Here is a 12,301-nt window from a genome sequence, read left to right as displayed (position 1 = left end):
GATGGTGTACCTACTATACATGAAAAACCTTAAAGTATATAAGAAGAGTAAACACATTACTGGTCTAATCTGTAGTCGTTGTTGTCAAACGATTAATGAGGGATGACCACAAAATAAGCAGAAATGATAATGGGCCCAGACACCAAACTGGGTCAGTCTCAATATTACTCACATTTAATCATAATTAAGCTCACAATGAGGGGGAAATTGACTCGGTTGATGTTTGAATATCTCTCACTTCAGAGAAATATGATTAAGCCAATGTTTCAACTCATTTTACAACAGACATTTATGTCAACATTTTTAGAATGTTAATCATGCTTAAATGTTTAAACCAGAGAAATGGCGCTGTTTCAATACTTATACTCTTGTACTGCTGTTTCAGTACTTATACTTTTGTAACATTTATTGATATCTTGAATTGGCTTTTATTATTTTATTATTTGTGTTATAGTAGGCTATTAGTATGTTTTAGACATTTCGTTATGTTCTTTTGTTATTTTTCTTTGTCTTTTCAGCTTTAATTTAATTTGATTTCAGTTTTAGAACTTTAACATATTTTATTTGAGTTGTTTTCATTAGTTTTTAATATAACATTTATCTGTAATTTTATTTCAGCTTTATTTCAGTTAGCAACAACACTGCAGAGAAGAACACTTTTCAGAGACACGTTTTCAAATGTTTCAGCTCTTTCCGTTCTCAGTTGTGTTGTGTAAATGGTAAATGCTTGTTAAATGGGTTGTTTGTTGTGTTCAGTGTGTGATGGGATAGGTACCGGTAGTCTTCAGACGGCTCAAACCGTAGATTCCAGCAACATTGAGAAGTTTGTCAATTGCACCAAGATCAATGGCAACCTCATCTTCCTCATCACGGGCATCAAAGGGTGAGTCCACTTAAAGGGATGGTTCACTTAATAATGAAAATGTGCAGTCAATTTACAATTTACCATCCAAGACATAGGTATCCTTTTTTTTCTTCAGTATTAATGCAGAAAAGATGTTTAGCTGAAAGTCTTGGTGATTCATAAAATGCAAGTCTATGGCTACCATCACTTTAAGAGTCAAAAACACATATACAAAACAAAAAATAATACCAGTGACTCATGACGATACATTTTTACTGCTCCTGCATATATCATTATGTGACAGGAAGCTCGAACTCCAGACTGTAGAATCTGTAAAGTCTGGAATACACTACATTACTTTTGCTCAGATTTTTTGACCCAATTTGCAGTCTGGATAAGTCAACAATAGTTGCCAAATGTCTGTGCCAGTCTGCAGATTGAACAGATTTAACATAAAATCGACCAGCACACTCATGGGTGAACAGATGGTGCAAGTGCATTTGCTATTTAAACAATGTGGTGCTGGAAGTGAAAATGATAACTGCGTCGGGCTGAAACTAGCAAAAAACTCTTGCTTTGCACCTGGCGTTGCATTTTGCCGGTAAATTAATACCGTAAATTATATTTTGAACCAATTTCAGAACACATATCGTAGTGCAAGACGTTTCGCCACTGAAACCGAAGCTGTCCTCTGTCTTCCAGTGTTGCGCTGAAATACAAAATCAATAAAAAGAGTTAGTGCACCCAAAAATGAAAATGGTACAATTACTCACCTTCATGCCAAAACCGTAAGACCTTTGTTCATCTTTGGAAACCAAACTAAGATATTTTTGTGCAAAAAAAATAAAACAATTAAATAAATAATAATAATTTACTTAATTAAACAATTTCTTCTTGTCTGTGTCCTACATCCTACGCTTTTGATGTAGAAAACTACAGTGCAGTGCTTCCAAGTTCTACGTGAGAACTCCGGCTTATCATTGGCATGCGTGTGATGCTGACGCAGGAACTAGCCAATGATGAGCCGCCGTTCTGACGTAGAACTCGGAACTACTGCACTGTAGAGTTCAATTGTTGACTTTTGCGTTCAAAAGTATTCTTTTTGTAACATTAAGGTTGAACCACTGTAGTCACATGAACTATTTTAATGATGTCTTTACTAACACTCTGGACCTTGAAAGTGGCAATGACGTTGCTGCTCTATGGGTGGTTGATAAATCTCGGATTTCATCAAAAGATCTTAATTCGTGTTCTGAAGATGAACCAAGGTCTTGCAGCATTGGGACGGCATGAGGGTGAGTAAATAATGACAGAATTTTAATTTTGAGGTGAACTAACCCTTTAACGGAACACACGTAACAAATTAGCCTCATTTTTTGACACAAATGAGCAACTGAATGTGCCACTCACATCTAACTAGAGCCTGCAGAGTCCATACTGACCTGAACGCGTCTACCTGCAACCAAATGCGCTTGGCCCATTTATTAGTTTGAGACTCTCGTTAGTCACTACTGCAGTGAGCTCCTGCACATCCATTTTTGTTTTATCTCCCATGCAATTCCTTAGCCTGACGTGGTCATACTCAATTCTAGTCAGAATATGAGTCTGATACTGCTCCATTGGGCTGTGATTATGGGGCGTGTTGTAAAAAAAATTAAAATAATTTATGATACACAGAGTACTTACCCAACATGATCATCATTTTTGAGAGAAATCGTGAAGGTGAATGCATATACAAACAAGCTCTCCGTTTAGGATTCGAACAAATATAACCCAAGCCCCTTTGATGACGTGATGATTACGTTACTGTTGATCATCTGTCCGTCATCATCTAAAGCCCGCCCTGATGATTTCATTGGTCCGAACAGTTTCTGTTTGGAGATAATTACTCCTCTATGGCTCAAGGCCAGACCGAACCGGCCGACCTAAACATTTTGTGAGCGGGACTAAGTTCAGCTGGCATCCAGGCTAGCAATTATTTGCAATGAAACCCATTTCTGTGCGAGTTTGTTGTGTTCAGAACAATTTAAAACGTCTGGTACTCCATTTATTATACCTAGGTTTTAATCTCTGTAACCTTTAACAAAGTCAGCAAGTGTGTGATGCCTAGTTAAAAAAATAACAAAATAAATTCTGATCAGTTTACTTGCCTTAAGGCCACAGGTGCACGTGTGTACACATAAATTCAACCCTTCTTCTGGCTTGTTTTGTGTAACAGGGACATGTTTCATGGTATCAGAGCTCTGGACCCTGATCGGTTAAATGTTTTCCGCACCGTCAGAGAGATCACAGGTGAGCGACAGTCACCATCCATCACATCACAGCCCATTAAACCTGTGTAGCCTTGCGTAAAACCATTAACTTTCTTTATTTCTTCATACATTAACTTTTTATCCTTTGAGTTAGGAAATATTCTTTGTCACAAATCCTTATCTTTATGGGGTATACAATATTTATTTGTTTATGAAGCCTCAAAGGGATGAACTATGACTCATGCTAAAAGCCTTTTGTCACTTTCAACTTGTTCTTATGATTGTGCCAAATAGCTAATGGAGTGAAGCAGCAAAGCAGCGTTTTCAAAATGAAACTCGAGCAGTAAGAAACTGCTCTCTTGTGCACCGTTGGTGTACCCTCAGTTTAGACACATTTTGCTTAATACAACAACAAAATGATCATTAAAACAATGTGCATCGGAAGAAATGATACTCAGTGGTAATAGAACCCGTTCTTTTAATTAGTGCAATCATTTCCCTTAATATACTTTCATTTCAAAGTAATGGGGTCATTTTATACTGTCATACAGACAGTAAATAATATTGTACTCACTGGACCCATGGCAATATCCTCAGCCACTACTGTCATAGTAACAAATTTGTTTTTCCGTTTTATACTCACAGTATTTAAAAGCATATGTCGAAAGAGTGAAAGCTGATTATTTTTTCTTTTGTTCTCTGTTTGTGTAGGTTTCTTAAACATCCAGTCTTGGCCAGAGAACATGACAGATCTTGGCGTTTTCTCGAACCTGGCTACCATCGGAGGGCGATCTCTTTATAGGTATATTAACATCATCATCAACACAATAGTTGTGAACAGTTTTTTCTTACCTTTTAGTTCTAATGTTGATAAATTCTGATTATTGTAAATAAAGAAGTTTTGACAAATTTAAAGATTATTCCTATGGTCCACTTTATACAATTTAATAAAAATAATAAGTAACTTTGCAACTAAATATAAACTAACTCTCAATAGAGCATTAGTAGACTGTTAGGGTAGGGTTCGGGTTATTAGAAGAAGTTTGCATGTTTCAAAGTTACTTGTCTGTTAAGGAGTATCAAAATAAAGACAAGTCTCCTAATACTGTAATGAGATTTAGGGCCAGATCCAAATTCAAATGCTAAAAGACCAACACAATCTATCAAGAGTAGGGCAAAATAGTGTATTAACTTTTAATTTTTTTTTTTTTTAATGTTTTTTTTTTATACTGTTGTCTGAGGTCAACTTATGATGTTTGCGTGGTTTTTACATTCAAAACATCATTATGAATAAAAGTAATAAGCTGTTTTCTACCCTGATTTTTGAAGCTCTATTCTGCATGCTCTGATTTTATAGGCGTGCCACACTGTAGACTTGGAAGTAAATGCCCACGGCTAGAGTTGGATAAGATTTGCATATTTAATTTGGCATTTGGCATTTGGCGGGGAAAGGCAACCAGAATAATTTGCAAAACAGTCTTTATCAAACAAACACAAAGATTTATCTCTCATCCTCCCGCGATTGATTGGAATGTTATTTTTTATTACTTGTCCTGCCTGAGCGATGGATAAAAGCGTGAACAATGCATCGCTTCTCCTTACACCGCCCCTGCCCCCTAAACCTATACCATCACAGGAAACATTCTGCATTTTTACTTTCTAAAAAATCCTCTAAAAAATTATAATACTCATCCTGTATGATTTATAAGCATTTTGAAAAGTGGGGACATGGCCAATGTCCTCATATTTCACCCTCTCCTTGTAATACCTATGTCATACCCATGTCATTATACACATTTGTGTCCTCATATGTCACAAAAACATGTCCACACACACACACACACACACACAGATTATTTTTGCGCTGACCTCATTACATATGCATTTGTTGGAGTTACCCTTTCAGATTCAACATTTATGGGAGGAGAGCGTTTAAATTAATCATGCAAGGTAATTTACTATGGTTTGCACTCGCAAATTTACTGGTGTTAGCGTTATTATGTACCACCCAAAAAAGCATATCTTAAACCAGACACTCATTTGCTCTTACTCTTACTTATTTGCACATACTGCTCTTCATAGATTGCGTCGGCCATTATGGAAATGACTCGGCTGCGTTTCCGTGCGTTCTTCAATTTCCGTCTTGTCAGAAGATCACGTGCAGAACTTTCCACTTCCAGTTGCAATTTTTAAATTGTTTTTAATGAGCTCTCAATGCAATTTGCTTTTTAGTAAATCTGGCCCTAAATGTATTATTAGTAGTAGCATTTCATATATATTTTTTAATGATTTCAAATTCCATGGGCACTTCAAGTATATAATGTCCTGTGCCCAGAATCCCTGTTCTCAATAAATAAAATGTCTGCTTTTTCACGGTTATGTGGCTAAAGCGTGGATTGATGCTGTCCATGAGTAAAGCCTGTTTTCCTCACCCAACTCTCAAAACTATATCCAGAATTCACTGCTGGACTAGTTTCGTGAAATCCATTAGGTCTTTGTAGTTTTAGAGGGTTGGCAAGTATGCGTTGTCGTCCCAAGTGTACTTTCCCTGTTCAATTTTGTGCTGAATCTGTTCACTCATAGTCTAAATGATTTAAATCCTCTTTTAGTAATATATTCAGAAGTGTCCTCATTAACTACTTCTAAGAATTCTCTTGTTTCACATTAGATCCAAGTGAAAAACGGATGTGGCACTTAAAATAGTTCCTGTAGCATTGTTGTCATTTAACAGACAGCAAAGTAAGCTTCAATCTTCTATATGTTGATGCAGGATGTAGTTGAAGATGTCTCTTTGTCTTTTTCCTCAGTGGTATTTCTCTGCTGATCCTGAAGCAGCGCTGGATCTCTTCACTGCAGTTCCAGTCTTTGAGAGAGATCAGCGCCGGAAACGTCTACATGACCAACAACAGCCAGCTCTGCTTCTACAATACAGTGAACTGGACCGGTCTGTTCCGCACCAGCACCCAGAGAGCTCTGATCAAGAACAACAGGGACCCCAGAGAGTGTAGTGAGTGTCGTTCAATCTCAGCTCTCATCTACAACTCCATCTGTTCAGTAACTGTGATTTAAATAAGATGTTATGTTTGAAGCAGGAATAAAAAAAAAAATCTTGGCATCCTATAGTGATGGATTTGTTTGAAATGCTTCCACATCAGACCAGCGAGTCTCAAAAACAGACTTTAATTAGACTGAAAATTGAGGATCAGATTCTGTAATTTAGTTGCTACTGGAAATACAACCGATTTAATTATTCTTATGATGTCTTATTGAAATTTGTAATTGATATAAAGGAAATTGAGAATCATACACTTGCAGTTCTGCCCAAGCCATGAGGAAACAGAATATGTTATAGTACAGGGCTGTTAAATGCTTGAAGCTGATTGGTTGACAAACGTTCTAAGGTGTGCAGTTATTTTCAGGGTTCCAGGCAGGTCTTGACCGCATTACAGTTTCATATCACATCACCAAATGTTTTCAGTTATTTCAAAGGTCCTTAAGGTGATGATACACAGGGCAACTTTTTAAGTACTATTGCGGGACAATGTTGCCATCAACAGACAACCAGCTGAGAAACAGAGCCCACGACCGATCTAAAGTATAGCAATTTGTTGCTCATTCTCAATAGGAAAGTGCCCAAAAAACATCGCTTGACAACATTGCCCTGCAACATTGGTCAAAAAGTTGCCCGTGTATCATCATCTTTCCAACCGACAACAGCTAAAGGACCAAAACTGCACTCTAAAAAAATGCAAAAAACAACCCAATTTGGGTTGAAAATGGACAAACCCATTTTCTGGGTTTGTCCATTTTTAACCCAACTTGGGTTGTTTTTTAACCCAGCATTTTTTAGAGTGCACCAATGACACTGACCAAACAATAGTAAAAAAGAGGATAAAAACAACAATTAATGGTAATGTGAATTAACAAAAGGGGCTTGGGGTGAGATGCGTAAGAAATTAGTTCCCTTTCAGTCGGTCACGTTCGACGTACGTCAGAACTGAACCGACGAATGGGATCTTACTTTAGAGACCAATCCTACTTCGAGCATCTAACAACGAGCCAATGAAATTTGGCATGCGATCACGCATTCCACGCTCCGCCCCGCAGCGCAGGTATAAAACAGGAAGTGGAATGATAGATCAGCGCTTTCTACTTCGGAGCCGAGCAGTGCTTACTGTTTCCTACGAAGAGTGTCTGACTACGAGTCAAAGAGTGTTGAGTGAGAGAGTCTGCCAGTGCGGGTGATACGGCGCGTCAGTGAGAGACCGTCTGATCAGTGATCAAGCGATCTAAAGGAGCTTGTTGGTTCGCTGAGCGTTTCCCATACAAACTGTTGGTTCGCTGAGCGTTTCCCATACAAACTGTTGGTTCGCTGGGCGTTACACACACACAAATACACATCACTGAGAGCTCACACAGGCTTGCAGAACGAACTGTGTGGAGCCGCGGTCATCTCCCTGAGTGCTTCAGCACACTTAAAGAGCAGCTTTCCATTCACAAAAGAGCAACACGGTTTGACCCTGCGTCTTTTTCAAGATGTCATTCAAACCGTGTATTCCTGGTATGCAACTGTTTCCTGTCCTCTTTGACGGCCACGAGCGCATGTGAGATTGCGATCGTGGGTGATTCATGTTCTGGTAAAAGAACATGGTCACGTCGGCGCGATGTTCGTCTCCCCCTTCTCATAAAGGGCTCGAGTGTTCAGCGCGCCGTGTGCCGTCGAGCGACCGGCTGACAGCGGTGGTTGTCACAACAACCGGCGCGCGTCAGTCGGCGCTCTAGATGCGCGGTCGAGACTATGAAACCTCAGATGGGGTCGAGTCCCTTCGCCTATCCCCCGATCTAGTTCATTTCTAGTGTTACTGGAAAGGGGCTACTTTGGCTGATAAGCGCTGGTGGCCTGAGGATTACAGTGGGGATTCCCCGCCGGGTAAATCCCCTCGGGCCCCCACTCCTCTATCGCATCAAAAGCATGCTGAGACTCTGTTCGTGGGTACGGATTCTCTCATGAGAACACGACCACGTCAGGGCATTGTTCGCCTTGCCTTCTTCATAGAGGCTTGAGCGCTCAGTGCGCTGTGTGCCGTTCTGACGGCCACGTTCACTGTCTCGCATACCTGCTGGTAGTTGAAGGTGGAATCGCTGATCCTAAAGAGAAAAGGGCTTAGCGTTTCATTTTTGGCTCTGGCAGAGGACAGATGTCAATTGCTGCATCGGAGAGAGGGAAATATGGAGGGTCAAAAGGGCCAAAAATGAGACAAAAAAAAAAAAAAAAAAAGTTTCATTGTTTTCCCTCTCTCACTGCCCTCTGCCCTGCACGCATGAGGGTAGTCCCAGCCCAGGGGTTGTGCAGGAACTGCGTGCGGTGTTGGACCTCGCCCTATGGGCGACGAAAATCACTGCACGCTCCCTGGGTCAGGCGATGTCCACACTAGTGGTCCAGGAATAGGGGGCTAACCTGGCAGATATGCGCAAGAAAAGCCTGTCTGTCGGGCTGGCCTCCTCGGCGGCACCATCGAGAACTTTGCCCAGCAGTTCTTGGTGGCCCAAGATTAGACGGAGGCGTTGCACCAGGGTGCCGACGACCAGCTGCTCGGTCGTCGGTCGCAGCGCCTCTGCCGGCTCGTCGCCGAGGGCATCCCCTCCTGCGTCCACCTCCACCCTGCTAGAGCCGAGCAGCAGCCTCCACTGGAGGAGCAGGGTGCCGGACGCGAGGGACGCCCAACCCGTCCAGGGCCCGCTAACCGGCAGGCAAGCGCAAGGGGACGCGGCCCTGAGACGGGCCGGCTAGGGAGAACAGGAGCTGCTCGGGGGAGACGATGTTCGCATCCCTCCCCCACCCCCCCGGAGGAGGACCGGGGGGCCCTGACTGGTTTCGGTTCTGCCACTGGCTCTCCGGAGTCCAGCGGTACCCACATTTTAAGAGCAGTTTCCTCTCTCTCTGGGCCCCAAGAGGGTCAGGTTGGCAGTGTGCGACGCCCACGGGCCTTGTCACTCCTTTCCTACCCTCCCGTCGCCAGGGGGCAGTTGTGTGGGCCTCGAGGACGCCCCCGGGCCTTCTCACCCACACACTTCCTCTCTCGTGAGCACTCAGTCAACACTCCGGGCCGCCCACGGGCCTCCCGGGTCGGGGCTGAGTGCTTCACTTCCCTGCCTCCGGGCAGTGGGCAGCAGAGTGGGCTCCGAGGACGCCTCCGGGCCTTCTCACCCACTCTCTGTCCAAACCAGGAGTGCTCAGGCAACACTTCGGGCCGCCTCCGGGCCTCCCGAGTCGGGCCAGAGTACTCCGCTTCGCTGCCCCACCCCGGGCACGTCTGTGGTGCGGTTGGTCCTGCTTGCACGGTCTCTGGGGGCCTGGCTAGGTCTCCCCGGGCCGTCTTGCTGGCTCATCCGTACCATCAGACTCGGCTACGCGATTCAGTTCGCGCGCCGGCCGCCCAAGTACAGGGGCATCCTCTTCACCTCCGTGCGAAGCAGCGATGCTCAGGTCTTGAGGTCAGAGATCGAGGTCCTACTGGCGAAGGACGCGATCGAGCCGGTTCCTCCAGCCGATATGAAGACGGGGTTCTACAGCCCCTACTTCATTGTGCCCAAGAAGGGGGTAGGTTACGACCAATCCTGGACCTGCGAGTTCTGAGTCGGGCCCTGCACAAGCTCCCGTTCAGGATGTTGACGCAGAAACGCATTTTCCAATGCATCCGTCCCCAGGATTGGTTTGCAGCGATCGACCTGAAGGATGCGTACTTCCGTGTGTCTTTCTCCCTCAACACAGACCGTTCCTACGTTTGGCGTTCGAGGGGAAAGCATATCAGTACAAGGTCCTGCCCTTCGGGCTGTCCCTGTCGCCCCACGTCTTTACGAAGGTCGCGGAGGCAGCCATTGTTCCGCGCTGAGAACGCGGCGTTCGGATTCTCAACTACCTCGACGATTGGCTGATCCTAGCCCAGTCGAAGGACCAGTTGTGCGAACACAGGGACTTGGTGCTCAGTCACCTCAGCCAGTTGGGCCTTCGGGTCAACCGAGAGAAGAGCAAACTCTGTTCCACACAGAGGATCTCTTATCTCGGTATGGAGCTGGACTCGGTCAACCGGACGGCGCGCCTCACCGAGGAGCGAGTCCAGTCGGTGTTGAACTGCTTGAATATGTTCAAGAGCAGGACAGCGGTCCCACTGAAATTCTTTCAGAGGCTCCTGGGGCATATGGCATCTGCAGCCGCGGTCACGCCGCTCGGATTGCTTCATATGAGACCGCTTCAACGCTGGCTCAATGGCCGAGTCCCGAGGTGGGCGTGGCAGAGCGGTCAGTACCGGGTCCCAGTGACTCCTTACTGCCGCCAAACCTTCAGCCCGTGGTCCAACACTTCGTTTCTCCGGGCCGGGGTGCCCCTAGAACAAGTGTCCAGGCATGCTGTGCTATTCACGGATGCCTCCACCACAGGCTGGGGGGCCACGTACAACGGGCATGCAGTTGCTGGTCTGTGGACGGGGCCGCAATTGCATTGGCATGTCAATTGCCTCGAGTCACTGGCAGTACATCTGGCACTCCGCCGCCTCAAGGGGCCGCTGCGTGGCAAGCATGTACTGGTCCGTACGGACAGCACCACGGCCGTTGCGTACATCAACCGTCAGGGTGGTCTACGCTCCCGTCGTCTGCTCCAACTCGCCCGCCACCTCCTCCTGTGGAGTCAGAAGAGGTCGCTTCGGGCCATTCATGTCCCTGGTGTGCTGAACCAGACAGCCGACGAGCTCTCTCGTCAGCCGACACCTCCGGGAGAGTGGCGACTCCACCCCCAGGTGGTCCAGCTGATATGGGACCAGTTCGGAGCCGCACAGGTCGACCTGTTTGCCTCTCCGGACTCGACCCATTGCCAGTGGTACTATTCCCTGACCGGGGGTACCCTCGGCACAGATGCACTGGCGCACAGCTGGCCCCGGGACCTATGCAAGTATGCGTTTCCCCCAGTGAGCCTTCTTGCACAGACTCTGTGCAAGGTCAGGGAGGACGAGGAGCAGGTCTTGTTAGTTGCGCCGTATTGGCCCAACCGGACCTGGTTCCCAGAACTCACACTCCTCGCGACAGCCCCTCCTTGGCCGATTCCCCTGAGGAAGGACCTTCTTTCTCAGGGACGGGGCACACTATGGCACCCGCGTCCAGACCTCTGGAATCTTCATGTCTGGTCCCTGGACGGGACGCGGAGGTTCTAGATGGACTACCACAAGCTGTCGTAGACACCATCGCTTCAGCTAGAGCCCCCTCTACGAGGCGCCTCTATGCTCTGAAGTGGAACCTGTTCGTTGAGTGGTGCGCTTCCCGCCGGGAAGACCCCCGAAGGTGTTCGATCAGTGTCGTGCTTTCCTTCCTGCAAGATGGGTTGGAGAGAAGGCTGTCTCCCTCCACCCTCAAGGTATATGCTGCAGCAATAGCAGCGTACCATGATGTAGTAGAAGGTAAGTCCGTGGGGAAGCACGACCTAATCGTCAGGTTCCTCAGAGGTGCGAGGAGACTAAATCCTCCTCGTCCATCCTCGATACCCTCTTGGGACTTAGCTCTAGTGCTCCGAGCACTTCAGAGCCCTCCCTTCGAGCCTTTGGCGTCTTGTGAGCTGGAAATCTTGTCAATGAAGACAGTGCTCCTGACGGCATTGGCCTCGATCAAGAGGGTAGGGGACCTGCATGCACTTTCGGTCAACGAATCGTGCCTAGAGTTCGGGCCAGGTAACTAACACGTTTGCTAGATTCTATAGCTTACGTGTAGAGCCGGTATCTTCCCGCATCCTCGCCCCCAGTGGCCAGGAGCGCTAAGTGCCCATTCTAAGTGTCGGCTTGCGAAACGCCACTCCAGCCCTCTGGGCCGGATACATGCGTCTATTGTCTCCAGTTGTGTTCCCCGGGAAACCGGCTAACCCTGTCGAGCTCCTCCGTCACCCCTCCGGTGTCAGACGTTGCGGACCGTCTGACGCCAGGCCGGCACCCGTATGCTTGTGAAACGTGGCTGTAGGCTGGGTTCCATATGTAGCGGTTCCCTCACGGCAACCCCATATGTGTATTCTTCCACGGTATCAGCTACCCTTCGGGCTAGCCCCGTGTCTTTCCCCCGACAGAGCCCGCTCTGTCGTCTCTGGGCGTGTTCTTTCCCCCCTTCAATCAGGCTGGAACCACCCCAGAGACTGCCATATGTTGCACTACCCTGCCAGGTTAGTCCTTAT

At 46.2% G+C, this 12,301-nt stretch overlaps 1 protein-coding gene across 2 annotated transcripts in view; it reads left to right on the top strand.

The window, feature by feature from the left end:
• Positions 1 to 12,301, top strand: part of erbb4a (erb-b2 receptor tyrosine kinase 4a) — a 239,765-nt gene that overhangs the window by 181,311 nt on the left and 46,153 nt on the right. For both annotated transcript variants that reach the window (XM_067442181.1, XM_067442182.1), the window contains exons 9-12: positions 757 to 883; positions 3,063 to 3,136; positions 3,808 to 3,898; positions 5,904 to 6,103. In XM_067442181.1, coding sequence (XP_067298282.1) covers positions 757 to 883; positions 3,063 to 3,136; positions 3,808 to 3,898; positions 5,904 to 6,103 — 492 coding nt within the window. The remainder of the gene's footprint in view (positions 1 to 756; positions 884 to 3,062; positions 3,137 to 3,807; positions 3,899 to 5,903; positions 6,104 to 12,301) is intronic.

The sequence above is a fragment of the Pseudorasbora parva genome, chromosome 4 (assembly GCF_024679245.1).
Source record: "Pseudorasbora parva isolate DD20220531a chromosome 4, ASM2467924v1, whole genome shotgun sequence".
NCBI lineage: Eukaryota > Metazoa > Chordata > Actinopteri > Cypriniformes > Gobionidae > Pseudorasbora > Pseudorasbora parva.
This window is presented reverse-complemented; position numbering and strand designations above follow the sequence as displayed.